Source organism: Hyperolius riggenbachi, chromosome 9 (assembly GCF_040937935.1).
Source record: "Hyperolius riggenbachi isolate aHypRig1 chromosome 9, aHypRig1.pri, whole genome shotgun sequence".
NCBI classification, from domain to species: domain Eukaryota; kingdom Metazoa; phylum Chordata; class Amphibia; order Anura; family Hyperoliidae; genus Hyperolius; species Hyperolius riggenbachi.
In genome coordinates, this window is record NC_090654.1 from 9,184,124 (window position 1) to 9,204,391 (window position 20,268).

The 20,268-nt window shown below is 48.1% G+C and overlaps 1 protein-coding gene across 3 annotated transcripts in view; it reads right to left on the reverse strand.

Moving 5' to 3' along the window:
* STAB1 (stabilin 1) overlaps positions 1-20,268 on the reverse strand; it is a 308,949-nt gene that overhangs the window by 124,995 nt on the left and 163,686 nt on the right. For all 3 annotated transcript variants that reach the window (XM_068251889.1, XM_068251888.1, XM_068251891.1), the window contains 5 exons: positions 5,059-5,170; positions 4,859-4,936; positions 3,667-3,768; positions 1,064-1,174; positions 448-579 (listed from right to left, as the gene is read on the reverse strand). In XM_068251889.1, the coding sequence (XP_068107990.1) occupies positions 448-579; positions 1,064-1,174; positions 3,667-3,768; positions 4,859-4,936; positions 5,059-5,170 (535 nt within the window). The remainder of the gene's footprint in view (positions 1-447; positions 580-1,063; positions 1,175-3,666; positions 3,769-4,858; positions 4,937-5,058; positions 5,171-20,268) is intronic.

The window sequence follows — 20,268 nt, forward strand, 5'->3', positions numbered from 1 at the left end:
TAGCAAGAGTATGACAGCATGCAAGTTTAGGATCTGTGCTATAGGTTCACACGTTTATTTCATCATGCCACATGTCACATCAGGTTCCCTTTAGGGCCTAAGCCCACTAACGCCACATGTCACATCAGGTTCCCTTTAGGGCCTAAGCCCACTAACGCAGTTGTGTCCACTTTTCAGCATCCGTAACATTGATGTTTTGCTGAAAAGCGGACACAACTGCGTTAGTGGACTCAGGCCCATAATGCAAATTTTAAACTGGGACAATCAAGCCCGCATTGACCATCTCAGCCTCCCAAAAGTTAAAGTTGCAGCTGTTGAGTTAAACTTTTCAAAAAATTGTGTATTCTCTCCCTTACGCTCATCTGTGAACAGGTCAGAGAAGGTTGCGCTATATTGTCTTTTGTCTATTTGGCCGCTAGCGTGTTGCTGTGGGTTATTGTACTGTACCTGGTTGTACCTTTTGAAAAACATCAGCCAATAGGAGGAGCCGAGCATGCTGCTTCTGTGCATCCCATTCCTCAGGTCTGCAGGAGACAGCGCCTCCCCCTGGATAATGTGATATTTGATGATGCTGGGATCCTAAGACACAGAAATCCAAGGAAAAACACGCCTCCGTTATACAATACTCTACAGTACTGCGACAAGACAACGAGCGCGCATAAATCACTACTGCTTAACTGCTGTATAGAAAGGGGTGGGGGTGATAATAAGGAAAAAGGAGAGGGTGAGGAGAGAGATGGGGAGGGAGACATAGAAAGAAGGAGGATGAGGGGACAAAGGAGGGGTGAGAGTGAAGGATGGAGGGAGAGAGAAGGATGAGGGGGGGGGGGGAGAGAGAGGGGGGGGGGGGGGAGGGAGAGAGAGGGGGGGGGGGAGAGGGAGGGAGAGAGGAGGGAGAAGGCTAGAGGGAGAAAGATGAAAGAAGAAAGGAAGACAGGGCAGGAGGGAGGGAGAAAGGGGAAAAGTTGGGGGTGTAGTGTTTTTTTCTGGGGGTGGGGGACGAGGATGAGACTGACCGAAATACAACAAGGAAGGGAGGGGAGAGAAAAATTTGTAGAATTACCAGATGGTCAGTTCCAGATTGATTGAGAAACGTCTTTATTGCGGCGTTATCCGGCACAAACACTGTATATTTCTGTTGCAAAGCTTCCATTTCCTGAATGACGCTTGAGTTCTGCACATTGAGATATAATAATGTTACACAGGGACGGTTATTTCCAGGCACCAATGCACTTTCAGATTTGTTTACTTCCTGACAAGCTGAGCCATGTTATGTCTAAAGGTGGCCACTAACGGTCCAATTTCTAGCGAAAAATCGTTTGAGTGATCAAAAATTCTGATCAGACGAAAAATCATTCACTACACCATCAACTAACCAATCATTGCTTCCTATCTATCACAACCAACAAGAAAATCCAAATTTTGGTTCGACGAAAATTCAATCGGATGATTGTTTTTATAATCGATGATTTATTTTATAACATGGTGCAAATCAACTGAGATTATTTACAACCAATCAGATCAGAATTTGGCATTAAGCAACGGTCTACCTGTGTCTCTCAGACAAGAAGGCTTCCGAAGCTGCAGTCTTTGGCCATCAGCGACGGTCTACCTGTGTCTCTTAGACAAGAAGGCTTCCGAAGCTGCAGTCTTTGGCCATCAGCGATGGTCTACCTGTGTCTCTCAAACAAGAAGGCTTCCGAAGCTGCAGTCTTTGGCCATCAGCGATGGTCTACCTGTGTCTCTCAGACAAGAAGGCTTCCGAAGCTGCAGTCTTTGGCCAGATTCAGCGATGGTCTACCTGTGTCTCTCAGCCAAGAGGGCTTCTGAAGGCACAGCCTTTGGCCATCAGCGACGGTATACCTGCATCTCTCAGACAAGAAGGTTTCCGAAGGCGCAGTCTATGGCCATTAGCAATGGCAATAAAGTGTGGGGTACCTTAGAATAAGCAACTGTAGGACATTTAGGTCAAAGCAAGTGATGCTGCTCACACCCCCAATATAACACAGGGATGCTGGAAAACGCCTCTCCTCCAATGCAGGCCATATAAGCAAATAACAAACACCGAACACAACCGTGGCTCCAGTAAAACTCCACTATTTATTTCATGACAGGACAGACAGGTTTCAGACAGCGTTGTGTCTTCAGTCATATCCAGCAATATAGGAGCAGAATAAACAACCGCAGGACATCCCTAAGCTAATAATGAATGAATACTAGATCCAATTCAGAGAAAAAAATACAGCAAAGTCCGTGGCATCTGGCACTGGTGGGGATCACCTAATCCATGTGCTTGCCAGATGCTTGAGCCAAAGGCCAAAAAAGCACAAACCTCCGCACAGGTGCAGGAAGAATACTCACCAGGCCTCCAGCGATCCTCCAGCGGCGTCCTACATCACCTCGTGGGCGCCTAGCGGCTTTCCGTGCATGGAAGCCAGAGTGTCAGCTGACCCGCATCAGGTCATGTGACATGCCCACTTGTGTGCACGGACGTCGGAAGCCACTAGGAGCCTGGAAGGTGATGCAGGATATTGCTGGATGATCTGTGGAGGCCACAAAACAGAGGTCACCGTTATCCCTCAGGCATGCCGGTTAGTTGAGACTTCCCATTGCCTGAGTTCCAATTAACGGGGACTCCGTTGCATATAGCTTTATTATTGCAAAATAAGAAAACAAATCAACATTAATTAAAACCACATGAGATGGCCATCCCACCAATGACCAACAGCCAACCAGCACATACACACACGGCCGGCCAATCACACGCAGATAGAGACAACTGGGGGCAACAGGTTTGAAGCAGACCGTGACTGTAAATATCCACTGCGTAAAGCAGAAACTCCAAGCATACGTCCTTCGCCTTGTCTTTAGTTATAGCCTGAGGCTTGACTGATTTCAATAGAGTAGGAGGTCTTTTCTATTGCAAATCGCGATCACATTCCCTACCGTGCTATGATTCTCAGAGATTGGCACGAAGTGTTAAAAGTTTAACATAGTTACCTTAATCTGCAGTATAGTAAAACGACCACAAGATGTCACTGTGTGTAAAATGCGATAGTAATCTCAATGGGATTGTCATTCCCTGTATTCACTCCATTGTAAGCAAGCTGCATTTCCTGATAGTGGTGTTGGTGTATGATATATCTTATGCATGGTTTTCTTCAGTAAAGAGTTCTGACTGATTATACTAGTTGCCTATCTGTATGTACAGAACAGTAAGCTCCAACAGGGAGGACATACAAACTCCATGGAAATTGTGTCCTTTGCCAGATATCCAATGTCGTAATTTGCATAAAATGATCATACAATTTTCATTACCTCAGCATTTTCTGCATCGACCATTCCCTCCCGCCCACTCACACGCAGACAATTACTTCAGAATTATCCGCAGCCACCATTCCCTCCCGCCCACTCACACAGAGACATAATCACCTCAGAATTGTCTGCAGCCACCATTCCCTCCCGCCCACTCACACACAGACATAATTATCTCAGAATTATCTGCATCGACCATTCCCTCCCGCCCACTCACACACAGACATAATTAACTCAGAATTACCTGCATCGACCATTCCCTCCTGCCCACTCACACGCAGACATAATTACCTCAGAATTATCTGCATCGACCATTCCCTCCCGCCCACTCACACGCAGACATAGCCCTACCTGAATCTCCAGCTTGAACTGGTCCCACGCCCCCTGCTGGCTCAGTGTCTGGAGGAGTCCTGGGCGTGGCGGGGGAATATTCCCTAATGGCGGGAACAGAACCTAGACAGAAAATAGAATGTTTCAGGGCGTGGCCACCAACACTGTCTGCTGAGATTTACTATTATACAGTACTCTTTATGTATATCTCAATATTTTACTAATATCTAATCATTTTAGGAATATGTTTCATATTAAATGAAGTCTTAATAAAGTTATTATTGTTTTAAATGTGCATTCAGTGAACCCAGGAAAAGCAGGACTACACATTTTGTCACTTTGCACACACAGGCAGGATGCAGTGGAGGGATCGGTTTCTTTGCACACAGCCAGGATGCAGTGGAGGGGATGTGTCACTTTGCACACAGCCAGGATGCAGTGGAGGGATCTGTCACTTTGCACACAGGCAGGATGCAGTGGAGGGATCTGTCACTTTGCACACACAGCCAGGATGCAGTGGAGTGGGGGGAAGGGTTTATCACTTTGGACACAGGTGGGATGCAGTGAAGGGGAGGGGCTTGTCACTATGCAGACAGGCAGCATGCAGTGAAGGGGTGGGGTTTGTCATTTTGCACACAGGTGGGTTGCAGTGGAGGGGTGGGGTTTGTCATTTTGCACACAGGTGGGTTGTAGTGGAGGGGTGGGGTTTGTCATTTTGCACACAGGTGGGTTGTAGTGGAGGGGTGGGGTTTGTCATTTTGCACACAGGTGGGTTGCAGTGGAGGGGGAGGGGTTTGTCATTTTGCACACAGGTGGGTTGCAGTGGAGGGGGAGGGGTTTGTCATTTTGCACACAGGCAGGATGCAGTGGAGAGGGTGGGGTGTCACCATGCAGACAGGCAGCATTCAGTGAAGGGGGAGGAGTTTGTCACCTGCACACAGGTGGGATGCAGTGAAGGGTGAGGGGCTTGTCACTATGCAGACAGGTGGGATGCAGTGAAGGGGGATGCAGTGGAGGGGGAGGGGTTGGTCACCTGCACACAGGTGGGATGCAGTGAAGGGTGAGGGGCTTGTCACTATGCAGACAGGTGGGATGCAGTGAAGGGGGATGCAGTGGAGGGGGAGGGGTTGGTCACCTGCACACAGGTGGGATGCAGTGAAGGTAATTTGTCTTTTTTAAATTCATGCATTTATGTTTTTTCATTATTGCTCACCTGAGAAATAATAAAAATCTTCCCATTTGTAGCAGGGATCTCTTCATCACTAACATTCACACCGTTGACTTTTAATTTCTGAAAGATACACAGAAGCAGCCTTCATGATGATTGCTTCGTATTGATTTCAGTTGTGCATCACTATATAAGATACGTGTTGTGGTGTAAGTGTTGTGGTGTAAGTGTTGTGTTGTACGCACCCCCTCAGTGACGGTCATCACCAGCTTGGTCCGGGGGTCCAGAGTGTCCAGCTCCTGCTCAGTGTGTGCACTCAGCCAGTCTGATGAGTAGGATTCCCGGAGGATGTGTCCCCTGTAATGACCAGACAACACATCATCATCATCATCATCATCATCCTCATTCCCATCATCATCATCCTCATTCCCATCATCATCATCCTCATGAAGTGCGGCTGGAACTATGACACACATTGTCAGGGCCAGGTGTTCCGATACCCAGCTGGATAAACTGGGGGAAATATTATGGGAAGCAAGGTGGGGTTTTGCTAGGAAAACGTGGTTTGTCTTTTAAGGTGGCCACACACCATGCACATCTATATATATAATAGAGTAAGTGCCTCAACCTTCGAGCAAGAAGAAGAAGTACTTTGCATGAGAAAATGTATGCGTGCTCAAACACCAAGTTTAAGGCCTCTTTTCCACGGACTGTTGAGCTGTGTGCTCAGCAAGCAGTTAGCAGGCAGCAGCAAGCAGTTAGCAGGCAGCAGCAAGCAGTTACCAGGCAGCAGCAAGCAGTTACCAGGCAGCAGCAAGCAGTTACCAGGCAGCAGCAAGCAGTTACCAGGCAGTAGTGAGCAGTTGTAAGAGTTTGAGAGGCATTTTACTGCCTATCAACTGTCCATGGAAAAGAGGCCTACCCTAGCAAGTCTGGCTTTGCAAATCTGGATTAATTGGCTATTCATGAGGCAATGCTCATGCAAATTTGCTTTTGCATGCCAAACTATGCAGGGTCAAAAAACCAATACCGCAAAGCTGTCGCCCTGCTACATGCCAGTGATGAGCGAAAATGCAAAAATTTGTTTCGACAATTTTTTGCCGAATTTTCGCCTAATTTCGTTTTGACAGGCAAATTTTCCATCTAATTTTTTCACGTTAATTTTCGCCTAATGCCAGTCATTTTCACGTTACTTGCGTATTATTGCTGACATTTTACGCATAAGGGCATTAGCGTCCGCATTCAGAGAAGTTTCTTGCGCATTATTGTGGACATTTTTCCGTATAAACGTCCGCATAGACTGAATTTCCATGCGGATTATTGTGGACATTTTTCCGCATAAGGGCATAAGCATCCGCATACAATGAATTTTCGATGCTGGTCGAAAACGCAAATATTTCTGAAGATTTTCGTGAAAATTCGCCAAAAATGAAAATGGGATTTTCGATGCGAAACTGCTACATGCTACATTAGCACTATCCAGGAGCGCCACAGGGAGGATTCCCAATGCCCCCCTTTTTATACAACCACAGCGGCACCCCGGAGGGGGAGGCTAGGTGGTGCAGGCGACCCCCCCAAGCGTGGCCAGCGCCGGGAGAGCCGTCTGCACCCACCTCCCAATATTAGAAACAGGCACTTACCGTAACGTCCATTGCGTACTGCTATATGCGCATTAACTTGGGGGCACCACATGAGAAAGGAGTGAAGCATGGGTCACCCCGAGCTTTAGAGCTCAGGGTTGGCTCACATACAACACTCCGGGGGGGGGAAGGACAAGCACAGACAACTAACTCCAGGGCTCACACCGCAGGAGCAAGCCATCCACCACCTGCCTCCAAAGGATACAAACTGCAAAAAATGCTTTCCATTAGAAAATGAATGCGCATGTAGCAGAACGCAATGGACGTTAAGGTAAGTGCCTGTTTTTAATATTGGGAGGTGGGTGCGGACGGCTCTCCCTGGCGCTGGCCACACTTGGGGGGGGGGGCGGGGCTGCGCCACCCAGCATCCCCCTCCGGGGTGCTGCTGTGGTTCCCAGGCAGTGAGAGAGCCTGGGACCCTGCGGTCCCCCCGGTTGTATAAAAAGGGGGGCATTGGGAATCCTCCCCGTGGCGCTCCTGGATAGTGCTAATGTAGCATGAACTTATTCCCGCAGGGCGACCGCTTTGCAGTGTTGGTTTTTTGACCCTGCATAGTTTGGCATGCGAAAGCAAATGCATATTTGCATGAGCATTGCCTCATGAATAGCCAATTAGGCCAGATTTGGAAAGCCAGACTTGCTAGGGTTAAACTTGGTGTTTGAGCACGCATACATTTTCTAATGGAAAGCCGAAAGGTGGGTACACACATAAGATAAAAGTCTTTGGAAAATGAAAGATCACAGACCAATGTTACCCCCTTCCATGTAGTATGAGAGCCATACCTACACAGTCTATTCTATTGAGCTGAACTCCCCATCAGATACAATTTTTTGCAAGATGCTGCACACAAAGATGCTGTACACATGCAACAGATCAGTATCTGCAAAAGATCTGTTCCTGCAAAAAATCAGTTTCTGCAAAATGCATTCATAGTCTATGATATCTGCAGATCTCATGCTGGGCATACACGGTATGTTTTCTACCATGTAATCGAGTCGCTGATGGCTCGATTGATAACTTCCGACGTGCCCGATACCCCGCCGGATCGATTCTGCGCTCGATACCGGCGGGCAGGACAAAAGAAACGAGTGGAAAATAAGAAAGCGCTCGCGGGGACGAGCAGGAATCGATCCGGGAGCCCGCGAGGACGAGCGGGAATCGAGCCAGCGGCTCGATTACACAGTAGAAAACCTACCATGTATGCCCAGCATAATACACACCTTGTTTGACGGACATTCATCTGCAGATCACACAATCATCTGCAGATCCAAAGATCCATCCTGGTTGATCTGATCTGCAGATGATTGTCCGTTAAACAAGGTGTGTATGAGATCTGCAGATATAGACTATGAATGTATTTTGTAGGTACTGATATTTTGCAGATACTGATCTGTTGCATGTGTGCAGCATCTGTGTGTGCAGCATCTTGCAAAGATTTCTGTCTGATGGGGAGTGCAGCTCCATAGAATAAACGGTGTAGGTATGGCTCTCATACTACATGAAAGGGGGTAACATTGGTCTGTGATCTTTCATTTTCCAAAGACTTTTATCTGATGTGTGTACCCACCTTTATTCTTCTTGCTTCAAGGTTGAGGCACGTACTCTATTAGATAGATAGAAGATGCGGCGTATGCTACGACGCGGGTCGGCTAGTTTTTAAATATTTTTTCAATTCAAGAAATGCAATCAATTTTTCTAGCAAACAATCTGACCAACATACCACACACGTGTTATATTCGTCTTTAAATATGAAGAAAATGATTTAAAACTCAGAGAAAATTGCTCGGGTGTATATATATATATATATATATATATAAATTGACAATCTACCACTAGAGATGTCCCGAATGGTTTGCCGGCGAACGGTTCCCGGCGAATGGTGGTTCGCGTTCGCCTGCCAAAGGCGAACTTTCCCGGAAGTTCGATTCGCCCCATAATGCTCTATTGAGCAAAACTTTGACCCTCTACATCACAGTCAGCAGGCACATTATTGCCAATCAGACTGCACTCACTGGTGGAGCCCCAACCCCCCTTATACAAGGCAAGGTCCTTGAGCCATTTCACTCACTCGTCTGCCTATACTAATTAATTAAGGGACAGTTGCTACACACTCTGCTAGGGAGAGTTTAATTAGCCTCTTGTAGGCTTCTCCTCCCCTTCTACCTATTCCCTCCTCCCTTGGAGGATCTGCCAGGGAATTTCAGTATTTTAAAAGCCAGCTTACATACCGTGGCTGGGAATTGAACCCAGGTCTCAGTGTATGGTAGGTAACTAACATATCCATTATACCACCAACACTACTAGCTGAAACTAGCCTAGCATGTACCATTTATGCTCAATCCAAGAGAAAAATTAGACAAGACAAATAACATCTATATCACACTTTTCTCCTGGTGGATTCAAAGCGCCAGAGCTGCAGCCACTAGGGCACGCTCTATAGGCAGTAGCAGTGTTAGGAAGACTTGCCTAAGGTCTCCTACTGAATAGGTGCTGGCTTACTGAGCAGACAGAGCCAAGATTAAAAACCCTGGTCTCCTGTGTCAGAGGCAGAGCCCTTAACCATTACACCTTCCAGCCACTGCTTAAGGATTTGTAGCCAGGCATGGCCTTGCCTTTTGTGTTCAACAGTTGTCCGAAGAGAACCCCAGATAGCCAGGTAGATTCATCTCTCTCTCTCTCTCTCTAGTAGGGATGGTCACCGCTTTCCGTGGAATTGTATTTTTGAGCATAAATGGATTGAGCATAAATGGTACATGCTAGGCTGGCTTCAGCATGTTGTGTTGGTGGTACAGTGCCACTGTACCACCAACACTACATGCTGAAGCCAGCCTAGCATGTACCATTTATGTTCAATCTATTTATGCTCAAAAATACAATTCCACGGAAAGCGGTGACCATCCCCACTAGAGAGAGAGAGAGAGAGATGAATCTACCTGGCTATCTGGGGTTCTCTTCGGACAACTGTTGAACACAAAAGGCAAGGCCATGCCTGGCTACAAATCCTTAAGCAGTGGCTGGAAGGTGTAATGGTTAAGGGCTCTGCCTCTGACACAGGAGACCAGGGTTCGAATCTCGGCGCTGTCTGTTCAGTAAGCCAGCACCTATTCAGTAGGAGACCTTAGGCAAGTCTTCCTAACGCTGCTACTGCCTATAGAGTGTGCCCTAGTGGCTGCAGCTCTGGCGCTTTGAGTCCGCCAGGAGAAAAGTGTGATATAAATGTTATTTGTCTTGTCTAATTTTTATTTTGGATTGAGCATAAATGGTACATGCTAGGCTAGTTTCCGCTAGTAGTGTTGGTGGTATAATGGTTATGTTAGTTACCTACCATACACTGAGACCTGTGTTCAATTCCCAGCCACGGTATGTAAGCTGGCTTTTGAAATACTGGAATTCCCTGGCAGATGAGACCCTCCGGCAGGAGGGAATAGGTAGAAGGATAGAAGGGTGGTCCTCCAGGTATTAGAACCCTTGAAACATGTTTTCTATCATTTTTCCAGCCAGTAGAAATTTTTCTAAATTTTGAAGTTCGCCTCCCCATTGAAGTCTATTGCGGTTCACAAACTTTTTCGCGAACCGAACTTTCCGCGGAGGTTCGCAAACCAAAAATCGGAGGTTCGCGACATCACTATCTACCACACACAATTACATTTTCATAAAAATTGATCAGAAAAATCCACCACTCCCGATCGACTTATATCAATTTAAAACAGGAAATTCTATCAGATTTCTTGCTCGAATAAAAGAAAGCTTTAAATTTGTCAGGAAATTCAATTGTTTTTAGCCAATTGCCGTAAAATCGGATCATGTTATTGTATCATGTGTGGCCACCTTTAGTTATTTGGTCTGGGAATGGGATCCTCTGTGAATACAGCAGATTTGACCTGGACCAAGCAGCCCACTTTGTGGAGTTTTATCGAAGAAAGTTTATAAAGAAGTGTCTTACAAAAAAAACAAAAAAAAACAAAAAAAAACAAAGGAGTTATGTATTGTTTGGCACCTCCTATGAATATTACAGTTGGTTCAATGGAGTTTCACTGCACAGAACATTTACAGCTACAGAATCTCTCTACTGGAATACTGCTGGCTTAATCAATGAATCCATGCAATGGTTCTGAGCTCTGTAGAGCACATTCTGTGCAGTGGTTCTGACCTCTGTAGAACACAATCTGTGCAGTGGTTCTGAGCTCTGTAGAACACAATCTGTGCAGTGGTTCTGAGCTCTGTAGAACACAATCTGTGCAGTGGTTCTGAGCTCTGTAGAACACAATCTGTGCAGTGGTTCTGAGCTCTGTAGAACACAATCTGTGCAGTGGTTCTGAGCTCTGTAGAACACAATCTGTGCAGTGGTTCTGAGCTCTGTAGAACACAATCTGTGCAGTGGTTCTGAGCTCTGTAGAACACATTCTGTGCATTGGTTCTGAGCTCTGTAGAGCACATTCTGTGCAGTGGTTCTGAGCTCTGTAGAACACAATCTGTGCAGTGGTTCTGAGCTCTGTAAAACACAATCTGTGCAGTGGTTCTGAGCTCTGTAGAACACAATCTGTGCAGTGGTTCTGAGCTCTGTAGAACACAATCTGTGCAGTGGTTCTGAGCTCTGTAGAACACAATCTGTGCAGTGGTTCTGAGCTCTGTGGAACACAATCTAAGCAGTGGTTCTGAGCTCTGTGGAACACAATCTGTGCAGTGGTTCTGAGCTCTGTAGAACACAATCCGTGCAGTGGTTCTGAGCTCTGTGGAACACAATCTGTGCAGTGGTTCTGAGCTCTGTAGAACGCAATCTGTGCAGTGGTTCTGAGCTCTGTGGAACGCAATCTGTGCAGTGGTTCTGAGCTCTGTGGAGCACAATCTGTGCAGTGGTTCTGAGCTCTGTGGAACACAATCTGTGCAGTGGTTCTGAGCTCTGTTGAACACATTCTGTGCAGTGGTTCTGAGCTCTGTAGAGCACAATCTGTGCAGTGGTTCTGAGCTCTGTAGAACACAATCTGTGCAGTGGTTCTGAGCTCTGTAGAACACAATCTGTGCAGTGGTTCTGAGCTCTGTAGAACACAATCTGTGCAGTGGTTCTGAGCTCTGTGGAACACAATATGTGCAGTGGTTCTGAGCTCTGTAGAGCACATTCTGTGCAGTGGTTCTGAGCTCTGTAGAGCACAATCTGTGCAGTGGTTCTGAGCTCTGTGGAACACAACCTGTGCAGTGGTTCTGAGCTCTGTAGAGCACAATCTGTGCAGTGGCTCTGAGCTCTGTAAAACACAATCTGTGCAGTGGTTCTGAGCTCTGTAGAACACAATCCGTGCAGTGGTTCTGAGCTCTGTGGAACACAACCTGTGCAGTGGTTCTGAGCTCTGTAGAACACAATCTGTGCAGTGGTTCTGAGCTCTGTGGAACACAATCTGTGCAGTGGTTCTGAGCTCTGTGGAACACAACCTGTGCAGTGGTTCTGAGCTCTGTGGAACACAATCTAAGCAGTGGTTCTGAGCTCTGTGGAACACAATCTGTGCAGTGGTTCTGAGCTCTGTAGAGCACAATCTGTGCAGTGGTTCTGAGCTCTGTGGAACGCAATCTGTGCAGTGGTTCTGAGCTCTGTGGAACACAATCTGTGCAGTGGTTCTGAGCTCTGTGGAACACAATCTGTGCAGTGGTTCTGAGCTCTGTGGAACACAATCTGTGCAGTGGTTCTGAGCTCTGTGGAACACAATCTGTGCAGTGGTTCTGAGCTCTGTGGAACACAATCTGTGCAGTGGTTCTGAGCTCTGTGGAACACAATCTGTGCAGTGGTTCTGAGCTCTGTAGAACACAATCTGTGCAGTGGTTCTGAGCTCTGTAGAACACAATCCGTGCAGTGGTTCTGAGCTCTGTAGAACACAATCTGTGCAGTGGTTCTGAGCTCTGTGGAACACAATCTATGCAGTGGTTCTGAGCTCTATAGAGCACAATCTGTGCAGTGGTTCTGAGCTCTGTAGAACACAATCTGTGCAGTGGTTCTGAGCTCTGTAGAACACAATCTGTGCAGTGGTTCTGAGCTCTGTGGAACACAATCTGTGCAGTGGTTCTGAGCTCTGTGGAACACAATCTGTGCAGTGGTTCTGAGCTCTGTAGAGCACAATTTGTGCAGTGGTTCTGAGCTCTGTGGAACGCAATCTGTGCAGTGGTTCTGAGCTCTGTGGAACACAATCTGTGCAGTGGTTCTGAGCTCTTTAGAGCACAATCTGTGCAGTGGTTCTGAGCTCTGTGGAACGCAATCTGTGCAGTGGTTCTGAGCTCTGTGGAACACAATCTGTGCAGTGGTTCTGAGCTCTGTGGAACACAATCTGTGCAGTGGTTCTGAGCTCTGTGGAACACAATCTGTGCAGTGGTTCTGAGCTCTGTGGAACACAATCTGTGCAGTGGTTCTGAGCTCTGTGGAACACAATCTGTGCAGTGGTTCTGAGCTCTGTGGAACACAATCTGTGCAGTGGTTCTGAGCTCTGTAGAACACATTCTGTGCCGTGGTTCTGAGCTCTGTAGAACACATTCTGTGCCGTGGTTCTGAGCTCTGTAGAACACATTCTTTGCAGTGGTTCTGAGCTCTGTAGAACACATCCTGTGCAGTGGCTCTGAGCTGTGTAGAACACAATCTTCTGTGCAGTGGTTCTGAGCTCTGTAGAACACATTCTGTGCAGTGGCTCTGAGCTCTGTAAAACACAATCTGTGCAGTGGTTCTGAGCTCTGTAGAGCACATTCTGTGCAGTGGTTCTGAGCTCTGTGGAACACAATCTGTGCAGTGGTTCTGAGCTCTGTGGAACACAATCTGTGCAGTGGTTCTGAGCTCTGTAGAGCACATTCTGTGCAGTGGTTCTGAGCTCTGTGGAACACAACCTGTGCAGTGGTTCTGAGCTCTGTGGAACACAATCTAAGCAGTGGTTCTGAGCTCTGTGGAACACAATCTGTGCAGTGGTTCTGAGCTCTGTAGAGCACAATCTGTGCAGTGGTTCTGAGCTCTGTGGAACGCAATCTGTGCAGTGGTTCTGAGCTCTGTGGAACACAATCTGTGCAGTGGTTCTGAGCTCTGTGGAACACAATCTGTGCAGTGGTTCTGAGCTCTGTGGAACACAATCTGTGCAGTGGTTCTGAGCTCTGTGGAACACAATCTGTGCAGTGGTTCTGAGCTCTGTGGAACACAATCTGTGCAGTGGTTCTGAGCTCTGTGGAACACAATCTGTGCAGTGGTTCTGAGCTCTGTAGAACACATTCTGTGCCGTGGTTCTGAGCTCTGTAGAACACATTCTTTGCAGTGGTTCTGAGCTCTGTAGAACACATTCTGTGCAGTGGCTCTGAGCTGTGTAGAACACAATCTGTGCAGTGGTTCTGAGCTCTGTAGAACACATTCTGTGCAGTGGCTCTGAGCTCTGTAAAACACAATCTGTGCAGTGGTTCTGAGCTCTGTAGAATACAATCTGTGCAGTGGTTCTGAGCTCCATACAATACATCTGTGCAGTGTTTCTGAGCTCTGTAGAGTACATTCTGTGCAGTGGTTCTGAGCTCTGTAGAGTACATTCTGTGCAGTGGTTCTGAGCTCTGTAGAACACATTCTGTGCAGTGGTTCTGAGCTCTGTAGAACACATTCTGTGCCGTGGTTCTGAGCTCTGTAGAACACATTCTTTGCAGTGGTTCTGAGCTCTGTAGAACACATCCTGTGCAGTGGCTCTGAGCTGTGTAGAACACAATCTGTGCAGTGGTTCTGAGCTCTGTAGAACACATTCTGTGCAGTGGCTCTGAGCTCTGTAAAACACAATCTGTGCAGTGGTTCTGAGCTCTGTAGAGCACATTCTGTGCAGTGGTTCTGAGCTCTGTGGAACACAATCTGTGCAGTGGTTCTGAGCTCTGTAGAGCACATTCTGTGCAGTGGTTCTGAGCTCTGTGGAACACAACCTGTGCAGTGGTTCTGAGCTCTGTGGAACACAATCTAAGCAGTGGTTCTGAGCTCTGTGGAACACAATCTGTGCAGTGGTTCTGAGCTCTGTAGAGCACAATCTGTGCAGTGGTTCTGAGCTCTGTGGAACGCAATCTGTGCAGTGGTTCTGAGCTCTGTGGAACACAATCTGTGCAGTGGTTCTGAGCTCTGTGGAACACAATCTGTGCAGTGGTTCTGAGCTCTGTGGAACACAATCTGTGCAGTGGTTCTGAGCTCTGTGGAACACAATCTGTGCAGTGGTTCTGAGCTCTGTGGAACACAATCTGTGCAGTGGTTCTGAGCTCTGTGGAACACAATCTGTGCAGTGGTTCTGAGCTCTGTGGAACACAATCTGTGCAGTGGTTCTGAGCTCTGTAGAACACATTCTGTGCCGTGGTTCTGAGCTCTGTAGAACACATTCTTTGCAGTGGTTCTGAGCTCTGTAGAACACATTCTGTGCAGTGGCTCTGAGCTGTGTAGAACACAATCTGTGCAGTGGTTCTGAGCTCTGTTGAACACATTCTGTGCAGTGGCTCTGAGCTCTGTAAAACACAATCTGTGCAGTGGTTCTGAGCTCTGTAGAATACAATCTGTGCAGTGGTTCTGAGCTCCATACAATACATCTGTGCAGTGTTTCTGAGCTCTGTAGAGTACATTCTGTGCAGTGGTTCTGAGCTCTGTAGAACACATTCTGTGCAGTGGTTCTGAGCTCTGTAGAACACATTCTGTGCAGTGGTTCTGAGCTCTGTAGAACACATTCTGTGCAGTTGTTCTGAGCTCTGTAGAACACATTCTGTGCAGTGGTTCTGAGCTCTGTAGAACATTCTGTGCAGTGGTTCTGAGCTCTGTAGAGCACATTGTGTGCAGTGGTTCGGAGCTCTGTGGAACACAATCTATGCAGTGGTTCTGAGCACTGTAGATGACATTCTGTGCATTGGTTCCGAGCTCTGTAGAGCACATTCTGTGCATTGGTTCTGAGCTCTGTAGAACACATTCTGTGCATTGGTTCTGAGCTATGTAGAGCACATTCTGTGCATTGGTTCTGAGCTCTGTAGAGCACATTCTGTGCATTTGTTCTGAGCTTTGTAGAACACATTCTGTGCATTGGTTCTGAGCTTTGTAGAACACAATCTGTGCATTGGTTCTGAGCTCTGTAGAACACAATCTGTGCAATGGTTCTGAGCTCTGTGGAGCACAATCTGTGCATTGGTGCTAAGCTCTGTAGAACACATTCTGTGCAGTGGTTCTGAGCTCTGTAGAACACAATCTGTGCAGTGGTTCTGAGCTTTGTATAACACAATCTGTGCAGTGGTTCTGAGCTCTGTAGAACACATTCTGTGCAGTGGTTCTGAGCTCTGTAGAACACAATCTGTGCAGTGGTTCTGAGCTCTATAGAGCACAATCTGTGCAGTGGTTGTGAGCTCTGTAGAGCACATTCTGTGCATTGGTTCTGAGCTCTGTAGAACACAATCTGTGCAGTGGTTCTGAGCTCTGTAGAACACATTCTGTGCAGTGGTTCTGAGCTCTGTAGAACACAATCTGTGCAGTGGTTCTGAGCTCTGTAGAACACAATCTGTGCAGTTGTTCTGAGCTCTGTAGAACACATTCTGTGCAGTGGTTCTGAGCTCTGTAGAACACAATCCGTGCAGTGGTTCTGAGCTCTGTGGAACACAATCTGTGCAGTGGTTCTGAGCTCTGTAGAACACAATCTGTGCAGTGGTTCTGAGCTCTGTAGAACACATTCTGTGCAGTGGTTCTGAGCTCTGTAGAACACAATCCGTGCAGTGGTTCTGAGCTCTGTAGAACACAATCTGTGCAGTGGTTCTGAGCTCTGTAGAACACATTCTGTGCAGTGGTTCTGAGCTCTGTAGAACACAATCTGTGCAGTGGTTCTGAGCTCTGTAGAACACAATCTGTGCAGTGGTTCTGAGCTCTGTAGAACACAATCCGTGCAGTGGTTCTGAGCTCTGTAGAACACAATCTGTGCAGTGGTTCTGAGCTCTGTAGAACACATTCTGTGCAGTGGTTCTGAGCTCTGTAGAGCACAATCTGTGCAGTGGTTCTGAGCTCTGTAGAACACATTCTGTGCAGTGGTTCTGAGCTCTGTAGAACACAATCCGTGCAGTGGTTCTGAGCTCTGTAGAACACAATCTGTGCAGTGGTTCTGAGCTCTGTAGAACACAATCTGTGCAGTGGTTCTGAGCTCTGTAGAACACAATCTGTGCAGTGGTTCTGAGCTCTGTAGAACACAATCTGTGCAGTGGTTCTGAGCTCTGTAGAACACAATCTGTGCAGTGGTTCTGAGCTCTGTAGAACACATTCTGTGCAGTGGTTCTGAGCTCTGTAGAACACAATCTGTGCAGTGGTTCTGAGCTCTGTAGAACACAATCCGTGCAGTGGTTCTGAGCTCTGTAGAACACAATCTGTGCAGTGGTTCTGAGCTCTGTAGAACACATTCTGTGCAGTGGTTCTGAGCTCTGTAGAACACAATCCGTGCAGTGGTTCTGAGCTCTGTAGAACACAATCTGTGCAGTGGTTCTGAGCTCTGTAGAACACAATCCGTGCAGTGGTTCTGAGCTCTGTAGAACACAATCCGTGCAGTGGTTCTGAGCTCTGTAGAACACAATCTGTGCAGTGGTTCTGAGCTCTGTAGAACACATTCTGTGCAGTGGTTCTGAGCTCTGTAGAACACAATCTGTGCAGTGGTTCTGAGCTCTGTAGAACACAATCCGTGCAGTGGTTCTGAGCTCTGTAGAACACAATCTGTGCAGTGGTTCTGAGCTCTGTAGAACACAACATGTGCAGTGGTTCTGAGCTCTGTAGAACACAATCCGTGCAGTGGTTCTGAGCTCTGTAGAACACAACATGTGCAGTGGTTCTGAGCTCTGTAGAACACAATCCGTGCAGTGGTTCGGAGCTCTGTAGAACACATTCTGTGCAGTGGTTCTGTGCTCTGTGGAACACAATCTGTGCAGTGGTTCTGAGCTCTGTAGAACACAATCTGTGCAGTGGTTCTGAGCTCTGTAGAACACAATCTGTGCAGTGGTTCTGAGCTCTGTAGAACACAATCTGTGCAGTGGTTCTGAGCTCTGTAGAACACAATCTGTGCAGTGGTTCTGAGCTCTGTAGAACACAATCCGTGCAGTGGTTCTGAGCTCTGTAGACAAGGGCGTAGGGCCCGTGGTCGCAGCGGTCGCCTTGGCGACCGGGCCCGGCTCCTGAGGAGGCGGGGGAGGGGCCCGGGGGGCCCATCTCCGTTTGCAGGGCCATGCGCCCGTTCGCGCTGGTAGGAGGGAGCCGCAGCCGCGGGGAGGGCAGCCCGACCTCTCCCTCCCTTCCTCTCCCCGGGGCCCCCCTCAGATGCAGAGTAAGCGGCTAACGGAAGCGCTATAGGCAGAACTCACCTCCCTGCTTTCAACTCGCCGCTGATCTCCTCTCTGGCTGGCTCTGCATAGATGCTTACACACGCAGCTTCCGGCTAAACAGGAAGCTGCGTGTGTAAGCATCTATGCAGAGCCAGCCAGAGTATCAGCGGCGATTGGAACCAGGGACGGAGGTGAGTTCTGCCTATAGCGCTTCCGTTAGCCGCTTACTCTGCATCTGAGGGGGGGCCCCGGGGAGAGGAAGGGAGGGAGAGGTCGGGCTGCCCTCCCCGCGGCTGCGGCCCCCCCTCCATTATGGGGACAGGCAGCTACCTAATCTATCCTGGGGGGCAGCTACCTAATCTATCCTGGGGGGCAGCTACCTAATCTATCCTGGGGGCAGCTACCTAATCTATCCTGGGGGGCACCTACCTAATCTAACCTAATCCTGGGGGGCAGCTACCTAATCTAACCTATACTGGGGGGCACCTACCTAATCTATCCTGGGGGCAGCTACCTAATCTATCCTGGGGGGCACCTACCTAATCTAACCTAATCCTGGGGGGCAGCTACCTAATCTAACCTATACTGGGGGGCACCTACCTAATCTATCCTGGGGGCAGCTACCTAATCTATCCTGGGGGGCACCTACCTAATCTAACCTAATCCTGGGGGGCACCTACCTAATCTAACCTAATCCTGGGGGGCAGCTACCTAATCTAACCTATACTGGGGGGCACCTACCTAATCTATCCTGGGGGCAGCTACCTAATCTATCCTGGGGGGCACCTACCTAATCTAACCTAATCCTGGGGGGCAGCTACCTAATCTAACCTATACTGGGGGGCACCTACCTAATCTATCCTGGGGACAGCTACCTAATCTATTCTGGGGGGCAGCTACCTAATCTAACCTATACTGGGAGGCACCTACCTAATCTATCCTGGGGGCAGCTACCTAATCTATCCTGGGGGGCAGCTACCTAATCTAACCTAATCCTGGGGGGCAGCTACCTAATCTATCCTGGGGGGCACCTACCTATTCTAACCTAATCCTGGGGGGCAGCTATCTAATCTATCCTGGGGGGCAGCTACCCAATCTATCCTGGGGGGCAGCTACCTAATCTATCCTGGGGGGAAGCTACCTAATCTATCCTGGGGGGCAGCTACCTCATCTAACCTATACTGGGGGGCACCTACCTAATTATCCTGGGGGCAGCTACCTAATCTATCCTGGGGGGCAGCTACCTAATCTAACCTATACTGGGGGGCAGCTACCTAATCTAACCTATACTAGGGGGCACCGACCTAATCTAATTTATACTGGGGGCACCTACCTATATAACCTATACTGGGGGCACTTACTTATCTAACCTGTATTGGGGGCACCTAGCTAGCCTATACAGGTGGCAACTAAACTGGCTACCTATATTGGAGGCACCTACCTAACTAACCTATACTGGGGGCACCTACCTATCTAACCTACGCTGGGGGCAACTATTCTGGCTACCTATATTAGAGGCACCCACCTAGCTAACCTGTACTGGGGGCACCTATCTATCTAACTTATACCGGCGGCGCCTGCCTATCTCACCTATACCGGGGGCAACTATACTGGCTTACCTATGCCTGACTACCTATACTGGGGGTACCTATAGCTGGCTATAGGGATTTTGATATGTGTGTGCATCCGTCGGGTGTTGTCGGGGGAGGGGGGGCTGTTGTTGCCGGGGGGGGGGGGGGGGGGGCCCACATCCAGATTCCGCATCGGGGCCCAGAGGTTTGTAGCTACGCCACTGTCTGTAGAACACAATCTGTGCAGTGGTTCTGAGCTCTGTGGAACACAATCTGTGCAGTGGTTCTGAGCTCTGTAGAACACAATCTGTGCAGTGGTTCTGAGCTCTGTAGAACACAATCTGTGCAGTGGTTCTGAGCTCTGTAGAACACAATCTGTGCAGTGGTTCTGAGCTCTGTAGAACACAACATGTGCAGTGGTTCTGAGCTCTGTAGAACACAACATGTGCAGTGGTTCTGAGCTCTGTAGAACACAATCTGTGCAGTGGTTCTGAGCTCTGTAGAACACAACATGTGCAGTCGTTATATACAGTATAATCTAAAAACTGGTGTCAGACGTAAATCTGATTATGTACAGAGTGTAGTGATGCTACACCAATAGTTTTTATTCTACATGAATGTTTTGCTTCCTGGGTCTGGCAGCACAGACACCTTTTGACGCCATTTTACACGGGACAGTTAAAAATGGCGCACAGCGCCAGGGTGATAAAAACGGCGCTGCATAGACTTACATTATATAACGCTATTTAGCGTTATAAGTGTTAAAAAATGGCGCAGGCAGTGTGCCTTACACTTATAACGCTAAATAGCGTTATAAAGCTTAAACATTTCTGAGGACAGAGGGGTCGGGGGGGGGGGGGGGGGGGGGGGGGGGGAGAGAGGCAGCGGACACTGGAGGGCATAGGCAGCGGACGAAGATGTGTGCAATATGCATACATTACCTTGTCCC